General features: G+C 35.2%; 1 protein-coding gene across 17 annotated transcripts in view; it reads left to right on the top strand.

Moving 5' to 3' along the window:
• The window catches only part of CAMK2D (calcium/calmodulin dependent protein kinase II delta), a 323,991-nt gene that overhangs the window by 258,039 nt on the left and 38,218 nt on the right, over positions 1-27,734 (top strand). For 4 of the 17 annotated variants that reach the window (XM_032401067.1, XM_032401066.1, XM_032401074.1 and 1 more), the window contains exons 9-16: positions 3,568-3,662; positions 6,161-6,283; positions 7,112-7,195; positions 7,669-7,711; positions 11,107-11,144; positions 15,468-15,527; positions 17,503-17,544; positions 19,919-19,967. In XM_032401067.1, the coding sequence (XP_032256958.1) occupies positions 3,568-3,662; positions 6,161-6,283; positions 7,112-7,195; positions 7,669-7,711; positions 11,107-11,144; positions 15,468-15,527; positions 17,503-17,544; positions 19,919-19,967 (534 nt within the window). Of the gene's footprint in view, positions 1-3,567; positions 3,663-6,160; positions 6,284-7,111; positions 7,196-7,668; positions 7,712-11,106; positions 11,145-12,503; positions 12,537-15,467; positions 15,528-17,502; positions 17,545-19,918; positions 19,968-27,734 lie in introns of all 17 variants that reach the window. The other 13 variants (XM_032401063.1, XM_032401062.1, XM_032401069.1 and 10 more) reach the window with 7 other exon arrangements.

The following is a 27,734-nucleotide window of genomic DNA, read 5'->3' as shown; positions in this document are numbered from 1 at the left end:
GGGGCAGGTTTCTAATTAAACACACATCTAAGGAATGACTGTAATCTTTCCAGAGACCTCAGAGAGCACTGCTTTCTTCATGCTCTCCCTCTGCCACACTCCAGAGCGCCAGTGTCTCCTGGAGGGAAGCTTTGCACGAAGCTGATGTCCTGGTTTTTACATCTGCTGCCCTGTTTTTGCATCTGCCCCCCAGGGTATGCCCCTTGATTGCCTGGCTGGTCAGGGGGACTTGCATTCCTGGGTTCCACAGGACTGGCAATTGAAGAAAAAATTCTTGGCAGGCTGCCATCCCAGGACACTGCACAGATAGCAGATTGAGGCATACCTCCTTCTAGTCTTTCTGTGAAGGGGGCCTCTTGGCTTGTCCTAGAACTTTGCCCTGAGGAGCAGGCTTCAGGGTTGGTACATATCTAGTAGATTAAGAGCTACTCTCAAGGAATGTAGGTTGTAGGCACCATCTTGGCACTGTCCTTCTGCCTGGTTCCAGCTTTGCTAGTATCTCTCAGAAAAGAGATTATACATTCATCTGCAGCCCCAATTTTTGTGACTGTCATGCAGGGGGCCACCAAATTGCTTGGTCGATGGGGCTTATGCTTATGGTCCCACAGGACTGTACATATTTGCATAATTTTAAAAGCTGCTACCTGAGGGTCTGGCTTCCAAACAGTGTGAATCTAGGTACTGAGCATCTCCCCTTTCAGTCACTGACAGGTCTTGGCACATCCTTACCTACTGAGAGCTAATAAAAATATAGTAGGCTTTTTGGATAAGAACAAAGGTTTGAGAGACGACAAGAGTTGGAGCAGAGTTGAAAGACAAGGTTCATCTTCTACACAAGGAGAGGGGGTTGTTTTATCTACTCTATAGATCAACACAGAGTCAAGTAAAATGAAAAAAAAAAAAAAGAAGAAGAATATGTTCCAAATGGAAGAATAAGATAAAACCTTACAAAAAAATCCTTAATAAAATGCAGATAAGTACTTTACCTAATAAAGAGCTAAAAGTAATGCTAATAAAGATGTTCATCGAACATGGGAAAAGAATGGATGAACACAGTGAGAGCTTCAATAAAGAGATGGAAAATAAAAGAAAGTACAAAATAGAAGTCACAGAGCTAAAGAATACAATAACTGAAAAACATACTAGAGAGGTTCAACAACAGATTACATAAAGAAGGAAGGATCAGTTAACGTGAATCCAAGCTGCTGGTGGAACTCACCCAATCACAGCTGCAAAAAAAAAAAAAAGAAAGAAAAAGAAAAAAAATGAAGATAACTTAAGGGGCTTACGCAACAACATCAAGCAGACCAACATTTACATTATAAGGGTCCCACAAGAAGGAGAGAAAGAGGCAAAAAACTTGTTTGAAGAAATAATGGCTAGAAACTTCCTTAAGGAAGTTAAGGAAGGAAGGAAGTGGGGAAGGAAACAGACATCCAGATCCAGAAAGCCCGGAGATTTCCAAATAAGATGAAATCAAAGAGACCCACATCAAGACACATTATGATTAAAATGTCAAAAGTTAAAGATGAGGAAATATTAAAAGCAATAAGAGAAAAACAATTAGTTGTATGCCAAGGAACCCCCATAATAAGTGTTTCAGCAGAAACTTTGTAGGCCAGAGGGAGTGGCACGAAACATTCAAGGTGCTGAAAGGAAAAAAACTTCCAACTACAAATATTCTACCCAGCAAAGTCATTCAAAATTGAAGGAGAGATCATGAGTTTTTCATACAACAAAAACTAAAGGAGTTCATCAAACTAAACCAGTCTTACAAGAAATGTTAAAGGGATTTCTTTAAACTGAAAAGAAAGTTTGCTAATTGGTAACAAGAAAACATATGGAAGAATAAATCTCACTGGAAAGGTAAATACCTAGTAGAAGTAGTGGATTAATCGATTATAAAGCTGGTATACAGGTTAAAAGACAAAGGTAGTAAAAATTCTATGATTGTGATAATTAGCTACAGGATACAGAAGTAAAAATGTGACATCAAAAGCAAAGCATGGGACAGGGAAGAGTAAAAATGTAAGCTTTAGCATAGGATCAAACTTAAATTATCAACTTAAAGTAGACAGTTATAATTAGAACTTGTTATATGTAAGCCTCATGGTAACCACAAGGTGAAAATCTACAGTAAATACAGAAGAGAGAAAGAGAAAGTAATAGAAGTATACCACTAAAGAAAGTCATCAAACCACAAAAGAAGAGAGCAAGAGAAGAAGAAAGGAACAGAGAGAACTACAAAAACAGTCAGAAAACAATTAACAAAAATGACAAAAGTACATATCTATCAATAATTACTTTAAATGTGGGCACCTGGGTGGCTCAGTCATTAAGCGTCTGCCTTCGGCTCAGGTCATGATCCCAGGGTCCTGGGATCGAGTCCCACATCGGGCTCCCTGCTCCGCAGGAAGCCTGCTTCTCCCTCTCCCACTCCCCCTGCTTGTGTTCCTGCTCTCGCTATGTCTCTCTTTGTCAAATAAATAAATAAAATCTTTAAAAAAAAAAATAATTACTTTAAATGTACATGGACTAAATTCTCCAATCAAAAGACATAGAGTGGCTGTATGGATTAAAAAAAAAAGCAAAAATAAATTTACACTGCCTATAAGAGACTCACTTCAGCTGTAAGGACACATAGACTTAAAATGAAGGATGGGAAAAGATCTTTCATGCAAATGGAAACCTAAAGAAAGCGGGAGTAACTATACTTATATCAGACAAAACAGGCTTTAAAACGAAGGCTGAAATAAGAGACAAAAATGAGCATTACATAATGATAAAGAGGTCAATCCAACAAGAAGATTTAACATTCGTAAATATTTATGTACCCGATATAGGAGCATCTAAATATATAAAACAAATATTAACAGACTTAAAAGAAGAAATAGATAGCAATACAATAATAGTAGGGGATTTTAATACCCTACTTACATCAGTGGATAGATCATCCAGACAGAAAATCAATAAGGAAATATTGATCTTAAACATGTTAGACCAGATGAACTTAACAGATGTATACAGAATATTCCATCCAAAGGCAACAGAATACACATTCTTCTTGAGTGCACATGTAACCTTTTCCAGCAAAGATCATATGTTAGGCCACAAAACAAGTCTTAATCAGGGACACCAAAGAATATGCCATCCCAATGACAGATGAGTTTCATCTTCAGGTATTGACCTGCTATACCTCTTTAGAATTCTTTGGTCCTAAAGTTAACAAGGAAATACTGTCCTTGAACAACCCATTAAACATAACAGATATATATGTAATACCCCATCCAAAAGCAACTGAATACACATTCTTTTCAAGTGCACATAGAATTCTTTGGTTTATGTTTCGAAATGCCACATATTATCAGAGTTCTTGAGCATAAGAACAGGAGAATTCACCCTCCACCGAATGCTTCAGAGTAGATCAGGGAATGTCTTTCTGAAGTTTTCCAAATACCCAGTGTCCTCTTTGAATGGGTGTGGCTTAGTGTCATTGTGGATCTGCCACATTTAACTTACTGTTGCCTGAATGATTAAACATTATGTTAATATGCTCATTCTGTCCAGGTGTCATTCTCTATATCCTCCTGGTGGGATATCCACCCTTCTGGGATGAAGATCAACACAGACTCTATCAGCAGATCAAGGCTGGAGCTTATGATGTATGTAATAAATGTTCATATAACTGTAGATGAGTGTTTGTTTTTTGTTTTTTGACCAAGAACCAAATTTTTTCATTACAATTTTAACTAATTTTCAACAGTTTCTCTTACTATTTTTCTCTCTCCTAGGGAAAGGGAGATAAAAAGTAAGGAATGCAGCATATGTATTCTGTTTATATTTCCTTTTAGTGCACTATCTCCTAGGATTGAAAGAAATACAGTTGGAAGTCTCTAAGGAAGGACCTTGCTTGTAAGAATTTGGGAATCTTAGTACATTTTAAAACTTAGAAAAATGAAAAGATTTTTGCTTTAGAAATGATTACTGCTTGTTCAGTTGAATAATATTCCCAAATGTTCATCACATAATTTAAAAAATGTATCAATAATACTTTGCACTGATCCATGTATCAAATAGAATATTGTTCCATTATGTTAGCATGACTTTTTTTGTCCTTTTTACATAATGGGCTTCTGTGCAAGCTTTCATTTGAAGAATGGGTTTCACAATTTAAAAATTTTTGAAAATCACAATTCCAATACATTTAATTTACAATTAGAATATTTGAAAGTATGAGTATGAATTAAGTCCTAAATCTAAAAAGTGAGGCCTATCTATTTTCTCTTTTTGGCTTAACTTTGTTCATTGATATAATTTTCTCTCCTTTGACAAATATATCTGTAAATATGATTTACCACCACCTCTGGGTACATCTCACATAGCCAGCCCTCTGGAAATTAGAGTTCAAGGTCTGATGATGCTTTCCTTTTTTTTTTTTTAATTTAATTTTATTATGTTATGTTAGTCTCCATACAGTGCATCATTAGTTTTTGATGTAGTGTTCCACGATTCATTGTTTTCGTATAACACCCAGTGCTCCATGCAGTGGGGTAACTAAGAAATAGGCAATATTGGGTCCACCTGCTGTGCCCAAGTTAAAAGCTCAATGTGGAAGTGAAAGGAATTTAAAAAGTCTATATTTTATTTTATCAGGTCTCATGAACTCAGCATGGCATTTCTGTTAAAATGTTCTACTATGGATGTGTGTATCACAAGAATTTAAAATGTATATTCTTTTAATTTTGAAGCATTCCATTTTAGTCAGACTAATAATTGGACCAAATTATGATTTACAGGGCCACAGCTAGCACATTCATCGTCTTTACAGACTACAGGGAGGCACCCCCCTGGGGAGATATAGCTCTGCAAATGCACTGTTTGATGAATGTGAAGGAGTGACTTTGTTAAAATTTTAAAAAATGAGAAAAAGGTCCACCTTTATTCAGGCTGAACCAGCTCCCAGTTTGCTGTCGGAAGATCTGTACATCATGAAGGAACAGCCTTGAATATTTCTTCAGTAGCTCCTAATCATTAGCAAGTTTTTACAGCTGCCCAAAATAACTTTTGGAATTAAAATGACAGTTGTTAAACTGGCAGAATTTGAAGTTAAAGAGTCACTGTCATTTTTCTCATATTTCATTTTGCCAATGGGTCACAAAGTACCCATTTTATAACTACTAAAAGTGAACTAAAGTCCAGGACACAGTGACAGTAGCATTTGTTCCAAGATTGTCTATAAAAATTCATGAATTGAGAAAAGGACCTGATATTCTGTCTGTTGTTTAGAAACTGATGGGATGTAAATTTTTCCAAACCTATCAAGGATAGTATTTCTACCAATAAATTATATAGAAATGAGGTTGCATTTTTATCAACAAAAGAAACTTAGAATAAATGGTTTTATTATACAGGTATTAGTGCACAAATGGCTTACTAAGAGAAGTTGTGAATATTGGTTCCTTTAAAGAACTTTGCTTTGATGAAATTTGTAATTAAGTAGATTAACTTTTCTGAGGTGTTAAAATGAAGTCCTGCGAAGGCTCTTGTAGGCTGAGATTTCTTCTCAGTACTATATGACAAATAGCCACAAGTAGTAAGTTAGTTTTGACGCAGGTAATGGAAGCTGTGTTATGATCTCTACTATTACTGCTCATGAGTTGTGAAAGTACGTAATACCTCATTGTTTTTCTGTAATACCTCCTTTTGAATCTTGGTGTAATAGCATGATGACATCAATAAATGTGACAGACTGGCAGCTTTATTGATGTTTGCAAATAATTATGAGAAATATTGCATAAAATTTTATTTTCAAACCAAAATAAGGATGCTTTGAGGGGACTAGAAGTTTATTTAATAAACTTAAACTTAAGTTTATTTTTCTAAATTTTAAAATGTATGTACTAGGTATAATATGCAATTTAGAATATGTGTTTATCCCTTATTGGTTACTTTTCTTTAATATATAGAAAGAGAGGGAGATATATACATCTACATTGATTTATCTATCAATTTATCTATTTGTAGATACAATTTAACTTCTACAAAAAGTAAATTTATGAAGAAATTCACCACTTAAGAAAATGATTAGTTTACTTGGCTCTTCCCTGTTTGACTGAGTGTATCTGTTTTTTAAACTCTTTACAAATTTGTGTTTTTGAAGTTCCCATCACCAGAGTGGGACACAGTGACTCCTGAAGCCAAAGACCTAATCAATAAAATGCTTACTATCAATCCTGCCAAGCGTATCACAGCCTCAGAGGCACTGAAACACCCATGGATCTGTGTAAGTGACAGTTCTCTAAAGACCTTAGGAGCAAAATTAAAAATAAATTCTTCTTTAAAATATTTTTCATGGATTTAAAATAATTTTTGCAGAAAAAGATGAAACTAAAAATGAATGCATTTTTAACTCAAGGTATTTAAGAAAATAAATTTGTAATGCTGATAATTGCTGTTTGGGGTAACAAAATCTGATTTACATAGATTGATAAATATTGCCTACAATAATACAAGGAATGAGTATTTCCCCTACCAGTTACTGATAATACTCATGAACAGAGGTCAAGAAAGTGACACCAAGATTAACTATATCCCAGTAGAGAATATTAGACAAAGTTCAATTATTTATCATTAGGCAGCTTTAGGGAAAAAAATAAGGTTTAGAAGCTTGTAGTGAAGTTATACTAGCAAGAAAGAATGGCCATAGTAGCCTGAATATATTTTAGATGTGCTAAGAAAAACTGAAATTTGGGGGGAATGTAGAGATTTCAGTACATTTCTAGGATTAAGTATCAAATGTTAGGGCAGTAAATATGGTGCTAAGTAAATGAAAGACAGTCCAATAGAAATATAATTAAAGACATTGAAATACAGATAATTTGGGGAATTATTGATACTCATTTCTATACTTTCTATAGATAAATGTTGCACCTTCATTACAAATAGTCTTGGCAAAACTAGCCGTCCGTTATTAGGGAACTTTTTTTGCAGGTGAATACTCACAGGTTCATCATATGGGTTCAGGCACCATTAATGCAGATTTGATGAAGTTGAGATACTGTAATGCTTAGTATGTTTTAAATATCCTAAGTTTCTTTTCTTCCTCTTCCAGCAACGTTCTACTGTTGCTTCCATGATGCACAGACAGGAAACTGTAGACTGCTTAAAGAAATTTAATGCTAGAAGAAAACTAAAGGTAAGAAATTTTACATTTTTGTGGGGAGGTAGACCTGGCAGAGTGAGAAATGAGATTCTATATGAGAAAATAACTCCTCAGCAAAGGCTTTTAAATGTGCAGACCTCAGTAGTCTTATTACTCTTCTTCTGGGTCTTCAGAAAATGGAATAGTGCACTGGAATTAAGTCTACAGTGAAGAGCTAGGATCTCTGTGGCAGTGTGTGCTGTGGTTCCTCCCTTCAGAGGAAAACAACTGTGCAACTTGACCATTGGAATCTGGCCACACACATGAGGGCAGCCCCAGCATTACATGAGACATAAGCCTGCTGCTCTCAGGAAACAATCAAACAAACAAAAAAACAAAAGCAGACAAATAAAAATCCCCTGACTGAAAGTAAGGCTAGGAGAAGATTTGTTATCAAAGACTGTTTATTTGTCAGGTCAAAGATTTGCATGAGCAACATTAATTTCATATTCTTATTTTTCTGACAGGGTGCCATCTTGACAACTATGCTGGCTACGAGGAACTTTTCAGGTACATGTGTTAAGAATTCTGTCCCTTATTCACTGCTTTCCTCTTTAGTAGTCATCTTGGTATTAAAGAGAAACCTAGTAATTAGAAAAACACTGTTGTTTAGGGATAGCAAATATATTGCATGGAGTGCCTGTCATTAGGAATCCTCCTGGGTACTGTCTCCACAGAGACATTGGGCACGTGACTGCACTCTTCACGAGAGCACTCCAGCAGCCTCTCCCCTGGTCAGTGCCGTGCAGCCTTTGAAACCCACCTGTCATCCTTGCTGGGGATACACACAAGTTGTGGAAATATGTACTCCCTCTTCTTGAAGCTCAGCATTTCGAACCTAGAATTAGTTCATTGATATTTCATCAACTAAGAATTATGAATAAGGTTTTTCTGTTTGTGTCATTCTCATAGGGAATCCAAATAAGCAAGATTTTTAAAAGAAGACCATTATTGGGGAACCCAGTTCTCTTAGGCCCAAGTTCTTTCAAAAGTACAGTTGTATCTTGGCACACTATAGGAATGGTTGCATATTTCAAAGGTATCTAAACTCAAGAATTTACAGAGAACCCTACCTCACAGTAATAACACAGGATAATAAATGTTCCTCAAAATGATTCCATGATAAAAATAATTTTTTTAAATAAAGGAAGCTAAGCCATTTCTTTATTATAGGATGACTTTCTAAAATGGAATTAATATATATTATGTCCAGAAATTACTTGAATTTTGGAACCCTCTTCTTCAATAATCACAAAGGACCAGGTTTCCAAAAATGAAATTTTGGTAAATTCTAATTAGTCTTATGTATGGGGAGGAACTGAAGCAGCAAGAAAGCTGCATTTGGTAAAGTGGCTATTGAGACTTGGAAGGATTATCAAATGATTTGCCAAAAATACTACCACTTTACTTTGCTTACTGTTTATATAAGAGAGATCTGAGACATCAAATTATCCAGCTATTCTTCAGTTATTTCTCCCTGTACATACTTAACTCCTGGGTATTATAGTGCTATCAGGTGATGAATATCCATAACCTTATCAAATGTTCTTCAACCTTCTCAACTAATTTTTAGTTACTTTTTATGACTATGTTAAATGGTCAGCTTTTGCCCCCCATTATATTTAGTTATACATAATGTGAAACCATAGGAAGCTTTCCAAAGGCTTCCACTGACCTGTTAAACAGCAACAAAGAATACAATGAGTAATGCTACAAATTGAGGGACTGTGTTAGTCAAATGTATGTATTTTGTCCAATTTGTTTGGTGTAATAAAACGTCGTTACTGCCTTTGTCAAGTTACCTGTTTTATGAACAGTTGATTAATATAGTTGACATTTATATGGGTGAGTTCAATATCATCTCATTAAATATTAACTAATATATACTATATTCAAATAAATATTTCACTGTGGCCCAAAAATTAGTGAATCAATAAAAGATACGATGATCAATATATATTGTTAAAGATAAACTAACTTGAAAAAATCTCCAATATTAAGACTGGGTATTTTGCTAGTCTTAAATACACTCTTAGGCATAAATTGGGCCTTTTTAAATATATAACACTCATGTATAGAAGCTTTTTGTGTGCATCACATTTTCCTTTTCATCATTGTGTAAACTAAAAACTCATAACTAATGTGTGAATTTTATATTGTTTCTGATGTCTAACATGAAAGGCAAACTTTTTTTTTTTAATCCATCACTTCAAAACCAACTGAATAACATTGGACCCAGTTACAACATCTTGTACTTGATATTGCATTTTAGTTTTGAGTATTTTATTCGTTCTGTTTCATTAGCAAACATGCTCTTTAAAGTAATTTGTCCATAAGTATATGGTTATAAAGTTGTTTTTATTTTTTTTTTCTTTTCTCCCTTTATGTGGAATGTATTTCTTGTGAGGTAAGGTGAATAGTAACCAAAAGGGACATTTCTGCATCTCCCAGGCCAAATCCCTGCTTACCCTGAATCATTGTCTTCTCTTTGCTTGCTATTGCAATTTCAACTATTCTGAGTTTGCTTTCTAACCTATTAACTGCCACAGGATTTATTTAATATTGCTTTTTAACTCTAGGCAAATACTATAGCTAAGGCAACTATTCTTACAATGTCAATTAATAATAAATTAATAGCTTTGTTGCTAAGGACTAAATAAAATTAACATTTTTGTATCTTAAATTTAAAATTATACCAAAGTGATATCAAAATAATATCCCAAATCAAATGGATGTCAGGAAATTACATGTTCATGCAGTTCTATTATAGCTAGGTATTTCCATTTCAGATGCCAAAGTCTACTCTGATATACTTAAGTAAATATATATATATATATATATATATATATATATATATATATATAACTTATATATATTATATATATATAAAACATTGAATGGAAACATATGTATATACTTTGTCCTGCATATTCATATATGTTCTACACTTGGTGTACTGATTGTCATTAGCAGTTATATAATCTGTTAACTGTGTATGAATGTACCCATTCACTAAGTATATTTTTTGAAAGGATGACTTCACCTTCTAATATACTCAAGAAGCTCAGTAACAGAAAGAATGCTAAAAGCTGTCCTTGGAGAAATTGAAGTTTCATATGAGACCATATAATTCAACGGTTCTTTGATTAGTTGAAGATTTTGTTTTGTTTTATATCTCACCTCAAATTTTATGATTTTTAATTTTTTGATGTAAAAGGCTTTTGTTTATGAAAGCTTTGTATTCTGATTTTGAAGTATAAAAGAATACATCATGCCTTTTTTTAAAGGTCCTGTGCTAATTGTTTAAAAAATTTGCTCTTGGCCAATAATATGCCCTTTCATTTTAAATACAGTTAATACTATTTTTTGTAAAGATGAAAGCTCTGATTTCAAATATATATATATATATATTTTAAAAGGATGTTACTTAGCCAGAGCAAATTTTCACAAATAAATTTCAAACCTTCAGAAAGAGGGGCTTAAGTGGCAGAACTGACATGGTCACCATACTTGTGGTATGAATGAACATGTAATACAATCTGTCAGCTGATGTCTGAAGACTGAAAGCAACTTTCTGGATTACAAAAGCATAGTCCAGTTAAAGTTCCAGTATCCTTTTCACAACCAACAGTGAAATAAAGTCCAATAACATAACTGGCAAAGTGTTCAATTTATGCAATGAACTGAATAAGAATTTAGTGCTAAATTTGATGTGGCAAAACCAAGAAAAGTGATACTGTATTTCTATGTCCTGTAAGCTCGCGCTCATCAGTGTGATCTTGATAATTTGGCATATGTTGGCCATAACTCAGTAAAGGTGATAGAAGGAAACAATAACCTGATTTGTTGCCTGGCATCGGTTTCTGTGGATAACTCACTGAAATGATTTTACTCTCATTTTGCAGCAGCCAAGAGTTTGTTGAAGAAACCAGATGGAGTAAAGGTAAGTTAAAAAGGTGCTCCTAAAATCACTTCTGACTTTCAGATGCTGGATCATTTTTAAATGTTAAATGTAATTTGTGAGTTTTCACAGCTTGTATTTTTTATAGTTCCTCTAAAGGAGACGGGTTGAAGTATAAAATAATTAATATGTAAAGATGACTGATATGTATGTCAAGAAAAAGTATATTTTTCTGTTTCATTATATACTAAATAATCTGAGAAAATAATACTTTTATATGAAGTTGTTGTAGAAAATGTGTAAATCCTCTCTGCTTTACTACACTCCCAAACTATCATAGTGACCTGAAAATCAATGGAAACCAAATGCTTTGCAACTAGTTATGCTAGGTTCTGGAAGTCTGCTGAAATGTATAACCTGAAAAAAAAAATCAAATCATAGGGTCTGGAAAATTAAATGTCAAATAATTAAATTTCTCTGCTTGGGCAGTTTTTATAAAGGTATTAATTGTTCCTGTGCTTCTTTCATAAGGATTAAGACATACTCAAGGTGAATATTCTGAAAAATTATAGGAAAATTTTCCAAAAAAGATAACAGGATATTTTGGCTTTCTTGGATTTCTAAACAAAGTAATAGAACTTATTTTCTATTGATTTTATTTTGTTTCATGGGAATTTATCTTTGATTGAATATAACCTTATATTTGTATTATGTGTGTTATCTTTCTGGAGTATTACCTAAGTATTTTGTTTCTTTAATCCTTTTCTTTCTTTTCCAATGGCAGATGCATACATTCCTCATGAACACTTCAACATTCTTGGGAATTAGTTAATATTCTAACATTTGAACTTGACCCAAAGTCAGGTGGTCAGTTTATTTTGAAAATATAACATAGAAAATCATTTATCACTTCTTATGTTCATGACCAATCATTTCTTCACCTCCTATTTATGTGTGATTTGGGAATTTCCAGAGCTGTGGTTACCATGCACTTGTGATTCCCATTAGGATGGCATTTGCCTTTTACCAATTGCTTTCCTCAACCTGTAATGTTCTCTTCCTTCTGCTTAATTTATTCAGTTTCAGTTTCATTAATGACAGTTGATGTTGCCTTTTTCCCAATGTTACATTGGTGGAAATGTGATGTTTTAAATTTTCCAAATGTTTCACTCTGTGTTTTTCTGTACCTCTCAGTGATGTAGAGGTCACAATTCCTATAGAGATATTTATTTTTACTACTATCCTTATATAGAAAGAAACATTTCCAGAACTTTTTTTCTTCTAGACGACTTATAGCTTCTCTTTGAAGAGAAATTTATTCTGTGCTCCATGCTTTGATACTTTAAAAATTCAACCGGTCATATTTTTTTCTTTTCCTTTCTCTTTGACTGGTCAATTCAGAAAAGGAAGTCCAGTTCGAGTGTTCAGATGATGGTGAGGATCTCTATCTGCCAGATTTCTCCTCCTGTGAAAATTCACACTTAGGAATAAAAACAGTCTTATTTACCTAAGTTAGTGTAAGTGGAGAAAGTGTAGGACCATTACATGTCAGTGTCAATTAACTATCAAAACACAGTACCCACATTCACATAATACTGTTTATCTTTGAAATTGGATTTTTAAAATATGCTTTATAACTTTATCCATACCTTTATCCATATGCTATTAAAGGATCTTTTATAAGGCCAGAGTCCAGTTTTCTCTTGAAACTGAAGAGATCATGACATAGTTAATGTCTGTTTAATGATAAGTGAAGGGATACTCTAGGATTATTTTTAAGTGATGATCATGATTAAAATAGATTATTTTTAGTTCAGATACACTATAATGTATCTACCATGAAGTTTATAAATAGTGTGAAAGTGAGCATACAATGGACCTATCCTAGTTAAGCACCTTATAGAGGAAACATTTATTAACCTCAAAACTGAATAAACTTAACACCTGAGAAATAAAAATATCTTCCCCATGCCTCATAACAATAATTCAGTGAATCACTTAAATATCTGGTTTGATTTAGTTTTGTTAAGAAAAAAAGCTTCCATAACATAAATTAACTACATTTCATAAACAAAAGTGCCAGAGTTCTTATATGTTTAAAAGACAGCTTATAGTTTAACTCCTACTTAATATTTGACTCTTTAATAAAAAAGAAGTCCTCCTAGTCTTTTACTTAAAAAATTCTGCTATTATTTTTCAACTAATTAATATTGCAAGTACCTTCAAAAGACTTCCCATAGTAATAAAAGATCATTAAGCTTATCTATGTTAACTTAAAAAGTTTGTAACTGTACATTTAAACACAACTAATAGTGGTGGTTGAGTCTCATATTCATTTAACTCCTATTTGCCATGCCTGACAATAAAGCATGGCTAATCTAGGCAGAATGGCCCTCAATCGGAAGACCTGGTGGTGTATGTATGCGTGTACCTATGTGTGAACGTGTGTAGGGGTTTGTGTTGTATGTGTGTGCACACATTTGTGCAGAGAAGTACGTGTACATAGGTGTGCATGTGTGACATTTACACTGAAAGAAATCAGTTCTTCACAACCATTCTAGAAAATAATCAAGTCTCTTCTCTCAAAACAGAAGTAAAAGTATCTCAGTATATTCCTCTTTTACTTTTGTATCCTCTGATATAAACTGAATATAGCATATTAAATATATGTGGTGCTTTCATTATAAGTACCTCTGATCATATGATAAGAAGTCAGCTGTGTTTTGCCACGCACTCTTCCTGATAGGAAATTATTTGTGTGTGCATCCCTCCTCTTTCATCATGTATTTCATACTAACAGAAGTACTAAATTTTGATCCCTTTTTAATAGATTCCATTACCTCTTATCTCTTTCTGGCTGTTGCACAAATTTGATGTTAAATTCTGTACACTTTTATTTAAAGAAAAATTTTAGACCATCTGCAAAATAGAGATTGATGGTTTAATATTTAAAGAGTGCTCTTTTTCTGCATATCACAGAGTTTTCTCTTTTTCTGCATATCACAGAGCTTAGTGTTATATAGCTTAATTAAATAATACTGATACCAAACAATCACACAAATGTGAATGAATAGAAAAGCAAAATATTACATGCCTAAATTAATTTCTTTAATCTTCTATGTTCTTCCCAGTACTGGTTTCAATATGATCTTCAGGTATAAAATACAAAAGAAAAAAAAAAAAACCCTCCTAGAAAGTCCCAATAAAATTGGTGTAATTACTTATAAACTCATTTGGTATTCATCTATTTTATGCAGTATATTTTTCTCTTTGAGACCCTTAAGAACATTTATGCTAAAATTATGAGATGTGTTCCTTTAGATAATAATATGTAAAGAAAATACCTAGATAATGTAGTACAAGAGAATGAATGTTAATTTATAGCTCTGTTTGGTAACCATAATGTAAGTTATCATGCATGAGTTTAAATGAATGTTGATTATTACTGTTTAGTCTTTGATTCTTTAGTGCCCAGACTCATTTGTGATTTCAAGTTGCCACTTGTCTACAAAGAATTTTCTCTATGGACCATTATAATACTTACTGACCCTCTGAATTGCTTTCACCACGTGGCTTCCATTGTGATATGATCTTTTTTTAAGGTCAACCCCAATATGTTAAAGCAAAGGAATGATATACCAAACACAATCTTCAACAGTAGCACTTTGAAAGAAAAACAAAGTAGTAACACTTTGACAGAAAACACAGTGTTTTCCTCTCAAACAATTGTGAAAAAAGTCTTTTTACATTCAGAATATAGTAAAGAATTCAGTTTGCCCATTTATAATTGGACATGTGTTTTTTAAAGGAGGCCCAGACTTATCACTTAAAAAATATATTATAAAGCCTGCATTTCATCAGAAGATCTAAGTTTTGAAGATCTGAATTTTGACCTACTAAGCAAAGTGACGATGGCTTCCCAGAGAAAGACGGTCTATGTGTGACTTCAGGATCAAGAATAAAATGGAAAAAAAAAAAAAAAAGGAATGTATTCATAACAGAAAACAATTGGAAGCCGGGAACAGAATCCAACTTGAGGAGTATGAAAATGTTTGTATTTATTTCATACTCTGAAACTTGATTTGAGCTCCACTGAAGCAGTTCTTTGTTGGCTAGTGTGGCACAGCCAAAGCGGCCAAGGCTGTTTCGTCATCTCCCGTCACAGACACAGTTCTAGCCTGTGTGTGACCACCGGAGACTAGAATTGAGTATCATTCCTGTCAGACATCACGGTGTCTTTCACGTTCATCCTCAGTGGATCTTTATTTTCATGTCTATATCTCCACATAGACATGCTGCAGTGTAGAGACATTGGCTACCAAGGGGTTTAAGGCATCTCTGTTTCTATTTTCTGCATACCTACAGATAAACAACAAAGCCAACGTGGTAACCAGCCCCAAAGAAAATATTCCTACCCCGGCGCTGGTATACCTGGACTCTTTGTAACCCTTCTTAAGTTCTTTATTGTTTTTTGTTGTTTCTCTCATTTGCTTTCACTATATAGATACATATATAAGTATTTTATTTTGTTGGGTTTTGTTTTGCTTTCAAAGATATAAGAAAAGTTCGTTTCTTTTTTCTTTTTGTTAAGGTAGTTGCCAAGCAGTGTGTTTCTAACATGAGATGATCTCATTTCATTATTGAACATTATTCTGATAGTTGTGGTCTCTGTAGTTGAAATTGTTGCATGCTGCTTTAGAAATACAGTAGAATGCGCTTTGGTTGCTCTTAGCTCTTCTTCTGATGGTAGCTCTAGATTATGCAAACAATGGTTTCCTCCTTTCTTGATGGAAATATTGACATCAAGGAGAGCTAAGGGGATGATTGCTAGACAACAGTAAATGTAGACCTTATTCAGAGTTCCCGTTTCTTCTTATTAAAAGACAGCAGGGCTTTGTAAGACCTCACTTTTTGAGATAAAGAGGCATTGGGTAATTTTGAGCTTTTTGTTTGTTGTGTTTTAAATGATCACTGTTTCACTTTAATCCAAAGAATGAAATCTATAGCATAGAGCCTTGAATTATCAGTGGAAGCCAGTTTTGCCCATTTTAATCAAATTCACACTATTTACAACTAAATCATTTTAAGACTTTGAGATAGTGTTATAAGTCAAGATTTGAATACTGGCATTCAGTACTGAGTTCCGTAATGGTTTGCTCAAACTATTACAGATTTTGATATAGGTTTTCTGAAATATTTCTGATTTTTTACTGTCCTCTGTACTGTTATTTTAAATGAATAAAAAACTACTAAGGGAAATTATTTCACTTGGGTTAACCAGAAGGTTCAATTTAAAAACATTTAAAGGAAAAAGGACATATCAAGATAGCAAGTTATCTATGAGTAAAAAACAATGTCAATCACACCTCTAGCCAGGGAAAGGAAGAAGGGAAGCAGTAAATGTGTTCTCTAACTGTTACAGCATAAACTGGTGAAGAGGAGATCCTAGAGGACAGAGTGCTTATAGTGGGAGAAAACTTTCAGTGGGCTGCAGTAACTCGGTTACCAAGACATCATGCAATGAAAGTGCCAAGCATGCCAATGGACACTGAATCTTTTTTAACATCAGTCATTTGAGTGTTATTTTCATTTAGGAATATTTCTTCAATTCTCTGGTAGAAAGCAGGAAGGAATAATAATATTTTCTTCATGGAAAAGCATGACTTTACAAGCAAATCTGTATATGTAGTCCATAAAGCTGCAATTTATTTTTAGGTATGAATTAACATAGCATTTAGTAGATTATAGTGATTATATGATTAGTTCTAGAATCCTTTAAATGAACCTTTTCAGTATTCCATAGAATTGCTTATGGACTTTTGAAATACATTCTTTAGGATAGCCTTTTTTTTTTTTTTTTTAAGCAAGGCACAATGTTCTAGATTTTTCAGAGTATTTATCTGTGTGTTAACTATACACTACTAACTATAGTGATGACACCATAATCCATTCTCAAAGATACACCGGAAAAAAAATCCTCACAAAGGATTCAAGATCATTTTAAAGAGTTCTAATCTCTAGGGTCCTTGGTCCGTTTTCTATAGGACACACGTTAACAGCCTACTCACTAAAGAAGAAAAGGAAGTTCTGTTACAGAACTTTGTGAAACAGTGAGTGCCTCTTTAGGTCTCCAAACTTCAAAGCCTTGTCTGTTTACTGATCACGAATAAGGTCTTTTGCATGCTGCTGCTGGGTACTGAGGTATCCTATCTCATGGGCTCATCAGGGAGATCTTTCATCAGTGATCTTGTCAGCTGCTACCTCTGACAGTGGTTAACATCGCTTAAGCTCTGGTCACTATTTAGTTTTGTCAGCTGGCTCACTCTGCTCTGTCCCTCACACTAGTAAGAATGTACTTACCAATGCGAACTGTTTCTTTCTCTATTTTGTTCTCACTCAGGAGCCCCAAACTACTGTAATCCACAACCCTGATGGAAACAAGGTATTCAGAAAGAATCAACATCATCTTGCTTTAACAAGATTACACATTTCATCAAATATCCAAAGCAAAATTAATTCATTATCTAAACATGGGAAAGAAAATTCTTACCCTTTTTCTACCACACTTTTTTTGGGGGGGACCTAATTTATCTAGAATTGTACACATATTTCTTTCAAAACAAAAATGAATGACATCTTGAAAGAGAAATGAATGACCAATAAAAGTCGGGTTAAGCAAAGTCTTTATGTCAAGATGACTGTGTATCTTAAGCAATTCCATCTGGTCCTTTTTTTTTTTTTCTTCTCCATGTCTGTCTGTGCATTGTACTTTAGTTATATTCTGCATGAAATTTTAGAATTTCTTGCTGTATCATTTCACTGTCTTTAAAAAAATCAATGAATTCATAGGTGCTTAAATTTAATGTTGCTTTTGAGTTTTATTTATTCTGTTGTCATAGTGCTTTTTCTGTTAATTCCCTGTTGTTGGTGGTGTTTTTGTTGTTTGGCATGAAATTGAGGATAATCAGGGAGTTTCAATTCTTATGAAATGTTTGTTTTTGTTGAATTATATGCATTTCAGTAACAGATATTTAACCACTTAGGCTGAAAGAAGACTGTAATGTTTTCTGTCTGTTGTAGATTGTTTGTGTAGCATGTTAACTAAATAATAGTACTTGTATACATGTCTATAGGATGAAAGGAGACATTTTCTGAACGTATTCCATGTTTCCAATTTACTAATTCTCATATTTTATTGTATCTCTAAGGGAAGGAAAAAATATTTCATCAGATTTTTCTCAAATATCAAATATAGTCATGGGTCTAATTTCTCCTTACTCTTATCAACAATGTTTACATCTTAGAAAACACATTTTCTCTGGTTTAACATTTAGTTGATCAGTATTAAAATCATTAAAATAAGAAAATCAAGTATTCTTTAATATGAGATGTATTTTATGGTCATGACACTTAAAATATTTTAAGTTCCTAAAAGACTTGTAGTACTCAGGAGCATCATATAGGAGAACAATTGTTTTTTAATATCGTTAGCAAATGAAAGACCAAGCATAACAGCTGGAGTGGATACTTCAATAGTTCTAGCTATATCATTTGTAAGAGTTGCTGCATGATATTTCTTGCTTACATGAATTAGTTTACTTTTACAGTGCATGGGTTTACCTTCATCTTGAGTTTAAATTTGAACACTAGGTCACGTTAAGAAACGCATGAAGACTCTCTGCTTTGGTTTTGTGTGTATGGAGAGACTCTGGATACACATTTAATTAGTCTGTCCCTTTGGCTTAAATATCACATATGATATTTATATAAGTTGATTGCTTTTTTGATTTTTGAACCTCTACAAGGACACTGATTGGTATTTGCATCATTTTCCAAAATCTGTTTTTCATCACTGAGCACATAGCTCTGGATTGGAAGTTTGTTTCCAATTTCTTTCAGCTCTAGCCTTTCATCATTACAAGTAGAAAATTGTGTTTTTCTTATGAATACTAACAAAGTTCTTTGCTAGAAAATATTTTGTTAGCACATTATTAGTGGAAAAATTTATCAAATCATTTTAAGAAACTGTATCTTAATACTGGTAGTTACAGTGTCCTTTTAAGTGTGCTTATTAATCTTCAACTTCATTTGTAGTTTTACAAAGAAATAGCTTTGTCTTTCCATTATGGGAGCAGGTTTCTTATCAATAACAGCCAGTTTCTAATTAAGAAATGGATGAAAAATCTAATTGTCCTTGAAAGTAAATTATTCATATAATTCCACTGCACTGATCACAAACATGGAAATTCTTGCTAAAAGCAATTTCAGCATCTTCAGCTTAGTACCCCTAGCTTCCTCATCAAATGATGCAATGAAATGCTTTCTGTCTCTACACAGGAATAAGACGAATAGGCTGTGAATTCAGTGCCTAATATAGTGCCTTATACAAAGAAGGGGTTACTTACTGATTAGTTAATTGGGAAGAGAAATTGTTCTATTTAAGGGTCAAATTCATTAGGCTAATATATTCAATTTATGATAAATATATAGAAAAAACACACCTTATGGGGCACTGTAACCAAATACAGCCACACAGAGCTCTTAAAATAAGTTGCATACTTTGGCTGCTTCTACAAATAACCTAGATTTATCATGCTTCAGAGTAGGCCACCAGAGTACTCCTTTTTGAAATGTTTGCAGCATTTCGCATTTTATTTCTGTTAAAACCACATAATGTATTTGTCCATCTGCATGTCAATATATGTACACAGCTTGCTGATGAATTTTGCATGACATATATATCACTTGCCAATTTTAAGAAGAAAAAAAGTGAAGTTTTCCATTGTTTGCAACTTAACACGTTTTCTTCTCAACAGGAGTCAACTGAGAGTTCAAATACAACAATTGAGGATGAAGATGTGAAAGGTATGATCAAATCAGAAATGGAAAATCCTGATTAGAGTTCCATATAAATCAGAAAAATAATTGTTTCAAATAACTAACAAGTTTGGGAAGTAGGCCTATTCTAAAAATCAAAAATAATTTTCTTTTTATATGTACACTATTATTTTGATTATATGTATTGATTTTGTCAATTTTTTCACATTATATTCTTTTCTCTGTTTTGAAATAGAGACAAATGTAGGATATTCAAGCACATTGTGATTTTAAACTAGTAATGACAGTCTGGGGACATAATATCAAATTGTAAATGTTCAGTCAGAAGGTAATATAAAATGTGTATCTATGTCTAGAAAACAGCTTATGTTCAAGAATAGAGTATGAAAAGGACTATTTTTTAAAACCTTTAATGGTCTCAGTGAGTTTCAACATTTGGCAGCCTTTTTATCCTAGGTTTTTGTGCCCTTTCCTAATATATTCTTGACCTCCATTCACTTGAGTTGCCCAGGTTCTTTTAGAAATATAAATGAGTCATTGCCAACATTTCTATGGACATCTCACTGCCTCTGCACATACATACTAAACATACTTTGACTTCTTTTTGGTCTCATGGCTGTTTTAGAAGTATTAATTTTGCTTCAGTTTCTTTCACAGTTTTGTGTTCTCATTTTTGTAATTTGGCTATGTAACTACAGTTTCTACTGGCCACTTGTCTAAAATCCATTCCACAAAAGAATGGTAACAATAGGATGTTTTAAAAGTATTAAAGACGTACTAAAGGAAAATAAGCATAAAACAAATTCAGAGAAATGATTTGTCAGATAATTAAACATTATTTGGAAAGATTATATACCTAATAGTATCAACATGGGCTTTCATTTTGTAGGTGGCATTAGTAAGACACAGTTTTGGAAAACTGTATTCATGTTATAGAATAAAGAACCTGGAAACTCTCAGGTCAAGGAGACAGATAAGCAATTTAGGAAATAAAAATGCCAGTTACCAGTCACCTATGCTGACTTTTCCCTCTTTGGTTGAATAGAACAGCTGACTCTATTATATTAAAGTGTGCTCTCTATTTATATTTTAGTGCACTGACCTAACTCTGCTAGAGGTAGTCAGTCATTTTTTTTTCTCTTACAGTGGAAAGGTGGATAGCTGTGTCAAGGATTTTATTTAGTAGGTCTATTCATCTCGCTCTTGCCCCTGAGCTAAAATTTGAACGGAAGTAATTTTATGAATCATTGATGCCAGCCGCATTAAAGAGATTTTTTTAAACCAAATAAGCAGATATGTCATTTAGCTTTGTCAGTGATTCAGAAAGCATCATCTTTGAAAGTATTTTGGATTCATTAGCTCTTTCGGCCAAGCAAAATGTTTATATTCTTCTCTTGAGCAAGAATCGGGGGAAATAAACCTGTGCATTATCCACTAGAAAGACTGAATCTTTAAACAGCTGAATAGTATTAGAATAGCAGCACCTCAGCATGTGCAGTTCATCCTAATAAACATATTCCTTGGTGATCACAAGCAGGGTTTTAATAAGTGGTCTTTCTCACCTGAATTTGACTCTACTAAGTTTTGGTTTAGGATGATCGCTATTAATGTATGTAAATATCAACATATAAACAGAATCCCTGTCAGTCCTACCTTATAGTTTATAATATTTTTTGATGAAATAAAATTATATCAGCACCTCTCAGAACATAGTTCTCTCCAAATCACAACAATGATATTGGCTTCGTTTTGCCTCTGGGATTTCACAAATCGAGATAGTTATTTGTCTTTATGGTTACGTGCTGAGACTACACACACCAAATGTTAGAGAAATTAATTATAATATTGAGATGGAAAGAAATGTCTAGTTGATTACTGACCCCAGACTGTTTTGGTTTATTTCTTTGAATGCAATGAATAAGTTATTGAAGTTTCTGCTTAATTTTCCTTGTGTGGGTATGGCCGCAGAGTCACAGATATAACACATTAGGCATCATTCTCTGTAAGACCCACACAGCTTTTTGGTGGCTGACCTTTTTTAATATTGAATGATGTCAGAAACCTGTCAGACTAGAAGACACTTTAAAAAATCACCCAGGTCATCATTCTGACTCCCAAGACAGGTGGTATATAAAACTGTCATAAATATTTTTAATGTATTTATTATGTTGGTGATATGCTTATATGGGAATCTCTTCATTAATCAGGACACAGTCCTTCAGAAAGACCCTAATTGATTTCTGCATTTGTATGACTGTGCTCTTTTCTCTTTACCTCGGAGTTTGCTATAGCTCCAGGTAGCTTGGTAGAGAATGTTTATTGACCAGCTGTGTTAGAAGCCAAATTTACCTTTATATCTAAGCTGTAGGAACTCAAAAAGACCATCAGTTATATAACCTGACCAAAGCCACACCCTCTCTACAAAGCCACATCCTACCTACAAAATTTACTGTCTTTCTTCCACATACACTTTCCAACCCTTTCCCTTCTGTATACAACTTTGTTATCATTGTGAAACACCAGACTTCTGAACATATTCTTAAAGGCATATTCCCCTAGCATGCTCCTGCATGCAGTCACATGCTCCATCCATTCCTGCTGGCTGTCCCACCTAACACCAACACCTAGACTTACATTGTTTCATGGTGGCATATGATCCCTGGAATACCATAGTACATCCTTCCATGCCAGTGCAGTGCACATTCTGTCTGATCCCCAAGGACCAACCTCGCAGTGACAGTTCTACACCCTCTCTACTATAAAGAAACATGAGCAGGGGGAGGATATTTTTTTTTTTTAAAGATTTTATTTATTTTTCAACAGAGAGAGACAGTGAGAGAGGGAACACAAGCAGGGGGAGTGGAAGAGGGAGAAGCAGGCCTCCTGCTGAGCAGGGAGCCCGATGCGGGACTCGATCCCAGGACCCTGGGATCATGACCTGAGCCGAAGGCAGACGCTTAACGACTGAGCCACCCAGGTGTCCCCAGGGGGAGGATATTAACACATCATGGTGACCTAGACAAAGGAAGAAATGAAAACCAACAGCAGAATACCCTTTGTTGGCCTTTTCAAGGGGAAAAAAGTTGGGCCAACTGCTCTTAAGGAGGAAGAAAGTATTAGTCATAGTAGATGAGTAGTCCTTCACATTCAGGGAACCTAGAGCACCTAGAGAGCCAGAATTTGGAGAAGACCCATTTTCTTTGAGCTCTCCTTGTTAGTTTTCATTCAGAATGGCCTTTGGTTTTTGTAAAGCTGCAATCTATGTGTTATTCTTGAACTGTATGTAGGTTACCTCAGTTTTTTCATTCAGCAGATATTTATTGAATGCCTACTGTTTGTCTGAGCTCCACATCTTCTCTTGGTGACTAGTCTTATTCAAGAACTTTCAACAACTCAAGAGTCAAGACGTACTTCTGTACATTTTACATGAAGTTTTTATGCTATAATTTAGGCTGTTTCTCTCATCGAATTCAACAAATGTCAAGAAAATTGACTTTAAAAAGTGAGACCCAACATAAATTCATTTTATTTCTAAAAGTCCTTTCATTTTTCATTTTTTAAAAAAAACTTCAGCATTTAGTTATAACCACAACATTTCCCTTCCCAAGCCCACAGTCATCCTAAGGGATTGTTTTACAATTTTTCTTTTTAAAAAGCTTCTTAAGTTCACTGTTTTCTCTTTCCAAGGCAACATGGACTTCCTAGTGTGGACCTTTTGAGCCATTCCCTAATTTTGTCCTGTATTTAAAAACCAAATATTATCTCTAACTCTATGTCTGTAAACTCAGCAGGATACTCCATGTAATGGAAAGATGGTAATGGCTTAAAAATAAATGGGCATAGCTATTACCAAAGAAGCACTGTACGGTAAAAACAGCTATATGCACCCAAAAAGAAAAAAGTTTTCCTATTAGAATTCACTGGTATTTTCAAAATATGGATTTTTAGGTCTAAAATTATTGAAATAGTCATTCCATTTTGAATACATTTCTAGTAAAACAAATACTTGTAGATGGCAACACTAACAGTGCAGCACTCTATAAACATGGGTGTCCTTAAAGCCAATGATATGTAGCAATGGTCCTCTCAGCACTGTATACATTTGAAGACTGTCCTTTGGTTTGTGGCTGTAACCACAGTTTGCACGGCCTGTTGCTGTATGCCACAATGTCTCTCCACCTCATAACCTGCCAATACCATTGCTCAGAATCAGCTACTTCTTCCTGATGAGTATGCATCGGTTTGGTCCATCTGCTGCTCTTTCCTAGAGTTCCAGAGTTGTGCAACACCTGTCGAAGTTGGACTCCTCTGTGCCCTTATGTTATCTCTGTCACTCATCCTGCTTCCAGCATCTCATTGCATACAGCTCACCATTGAGTAGCTGCTTGGATCTCTTGCTGCATCTCATCTTTCTTACAGGTCTAGACCAGTGGAGCTCTGTACAACAAGCAGAAATGTATTGCTATGAGCATGGGGACTTCATTCTGGTTTATCCTCTTTTTCCTTTTGCTGACAAATAGATGATGATAATGAAGTTGCATAGAATGTTTGCAAAAGGCCTAATTAAGGGCAAGGATTGACACCCTTATCATCTGAATTGGGCCTGGTATTTGATGACATCTGGATATAAAGGTCTTGGCTCATCTACAGAATCACTTGGTTAATGAGCTTTTTGTATATGTCTTTGTGAATCTGTACATTAGTGGACCGTGTGATGACTAAATACTCAGATTCAACTATTCTTAAATTCTATTTCCAATGAAAACTGTCATTGCTGGGTAGAATTCCCTGACGCAGATGACCACATGAAACCAATCTTCTTCAGATCCCTCTGTGGTTTGTAACTCAGCATTTGTCCTGCATGCCTTTCTCTCTTCAAGAGAATCTGCAAATTAAGAAACTTCTGGTTATTTTATTTAAAAACCTTTGATAATTATGTCATTCCATTAGGTTAAAAGTGTCTTAAAAGACCTGTAGTGTAGTGCATAATGACTTCTTTCAGATTTCTAATCCAAATTTGATTTTTAAAAACATTTATGTAGAAAAATTCATGTCTGCATGTGTATATCTGCCTATTGATCTTTTAACTTTTAAATCAGGATCAATAACTTACAGAACTGATGCAGAATTTATTCTGCTCTACCACCAATATAAAATAACTTCATTTCTCTTTATTTTTCTTTTTTACATTCCTTTATTTTACATCCATACTCACTCAGGTTTTTCCATTTACTCTTTGCCTCCTACTAGGTTTGTATCTTAAATTTGTCAGTGATAGCCCCAGGCTTCTTTAACCATGCTGACAAAATGTGGGGTCAAAACTGCTGCCAACTCGCGCTTAAAACAAAGTCCTAAATCAAAATGAACAAAACCAACTAACAAAAACATTTAGCTACTCATTTTTTATCATTAAGAAAATACAGGCTCAATGAATGCTAATTTAATTGGAGATTTAATACTAGCTGTTTATTACAGTTATGAAAGAAAGCACCAGAAAAATGCAAGCAGGAGCAGTAAAAAGGAGTAACACTCTGGGGGGTTTGACTAGAACTTAAAAGGGAGGTAGGAAAAGATGGGTTTTTTATATCCAGTGTACTGCTGTTGTATGATTTGTTCACGTGTGTGACATTTTGACTAGTATAGCAAAAGTCTAAAATAAATTTTTAAAAAGTCAAAAAACAGAAAACAGCCTCATCCTATATTGTTAAATTTTCTCAAAGTTTCTATAAATGGGGAGGGGGAAAGATGGCAGAGGAGTAGGGGACCCTTTTTCAACTGGTACCCGGAATTGAGCTGGATATCTACCGGACCACTCTGAGCACCCACGAAACCAGCCTGAGATGTAAGAAGATCTGGATCTCTACGAACAGAATATCACACACAGTTGGTTTTGAGGTACTAAGCGGAGAGCCGTGATTCTGCAGGCAGATATCGGAGGATAACGGCAGCGGGAGGCTGCCTGGCCATGGGGATCCTACACCGCCGGTGAGCAACAGCCTCGTGCGCTACAGACGGGCACAGACTCGCAGACCGGTAGTGCTGGGGAAGGGACTTTAGGGCAGCCCCCGGGGTGGAAACCCGGAGCGGCAGGGTCGCGCCTGCAAACTGCAGCCCCCGGGACAGAAACCCGGAGCGGCGGAGTCGTGCGCATGTGAACTGGGAGTGGCTGGTGGTTTTAGAAGCACAAAGGGCAGAGACTTGCCCGGACCTGGAGGCAGGACTGGGAGCGCTGCGAAGGTGCGCACAACCCAGGACGCTGTAATTTGTAGGAGCACAGACAGAAACGGAGATGGTGTGGCCTGGAGAGCTCACTGAAGAACAGACTGCGGTCTCTCTGCTCTGAGGCAGAGGGTTGGAAACGGTCTCTTCTGCTCTGACTCACAGAAGAGACGCAGAAAGCCACCAGGGAAAGGCGCCAGAGAACAAAAGCCCCAAAAACTGATTCCCACTGAGCCCATCCCCCACCACAGGGGCACAGGGCAACTCTGCCCAAACAGGGTTGCTTGAGTAATAGCGCAGCAGACGCCTCCCGCAGAAGACAGGCTGGGAAAACAAGAGGCCAGCAACCCTAAGGTCCCAAGAAAACAGGTTCATCTTGCTTGGGTTCTGGTCAATAATTTGGACTCTATACATTCCCTCAAACACCCATCAACAGAATGACTAGGAGGGGGCCCCCAAAACAGAAAAGACTCAGAGATTATGACTTATGCTGCAGATTTACAAATGGATGCAGATATAACCAAGATGTCGGAGATGGAATTCAGGCTAGCAATTGTGAAGACAATGGCTAGAATAGAGAAATCAATTAGTGGCAACATAGAGTCTCTAAGGGCAGAAATAAAAGGTGAATTGGCAGAACTTAAAAATGCTATCAATGAGATCCAATCCAATCTAGATAACCTAACAGCTAGGGTAACTGAGGCAGAAGAGAGAATAAGCGACCTGGAAGACAATATAATAGATAAAAAGGGAAAAGAGGAGGCCAGGGAAAAACAACTCAGAATCCATGAAAATAGAATCAGAGAAATAAGTGACACCATGAAGCGTTCCAATGTCAGAATAATTGGAATCGCGGAGGGGGTGGAGAGAGAGAGAGGACTAGAAGATGTATTTGAGCAAATCATAGCTGAGAACTTCCCTAATCTGGGGAATGAAACAAACATTCGAGTCCTAGAGGCAGAGAGGACCCCTCCTAAAGTCAAGAAAAACAGGCCAACACCCCGGCATGTAATAGTAAAACTTGCAAATCTTAGAACCAAGGAAACCATCTTAAGGGCAGTTAGAGGGAAGAGATTCCTTACGTACAGAGGGAGGAACGTCAGAATAACGTCAGACCTATCCACAGAGACCTGGCAAGCCAGAAAGGCCTGGCAAGACATATTCAGGGTACTAAATGAGAAGAACATGCAGCCAAGAATACTTTATCCGGCAAGGCTTTCATTTAGGATGGATGGAGAGATGCAGAGCTTCCACGACTGGCAGAAGCTGAAAGAATATGTGACCACTAAGCCGGCCCTGCAAGAAATATTAAGGGGGGTTCTATAAAAGGAGAAAGATCCCAAGAGTGATATACAACAGAAATTTACAGGGACAATCTATAAAAACAATGTCTTCACAGGCAACATGATGACAATTAATTCATATCTTTCAATAATCACTCTCAAAGTGAATGGCCTAAATGCTCCCATAAAACGGCACAGGGTTGCAGATTGGATAAAAAGACAGGACCCATCCATATGCTGTCTATAAGAGACTCATTTTGAACCTAAAGATACATCCAGACTGAAAGTGAAG

This window comes from Phoca vitulina, unplaced genomic scaffold, assembly GCF_004348235.1.
Source record: "Phoca vitulina isolate PV1807 unplaced genomic scaffold, GSC_HSeal_1.0 scaffold3, whole genome shotgun sequence".
Taxonomy (NCBI): Eukaryota; Metazoa; Chordata; class Mammalia; order Carnivora; family Phocidae; genus Phoca; species Phoca vitulina.
This window is presented reverse-complemented; position numbering and strand designations above follow the sequence as displayed.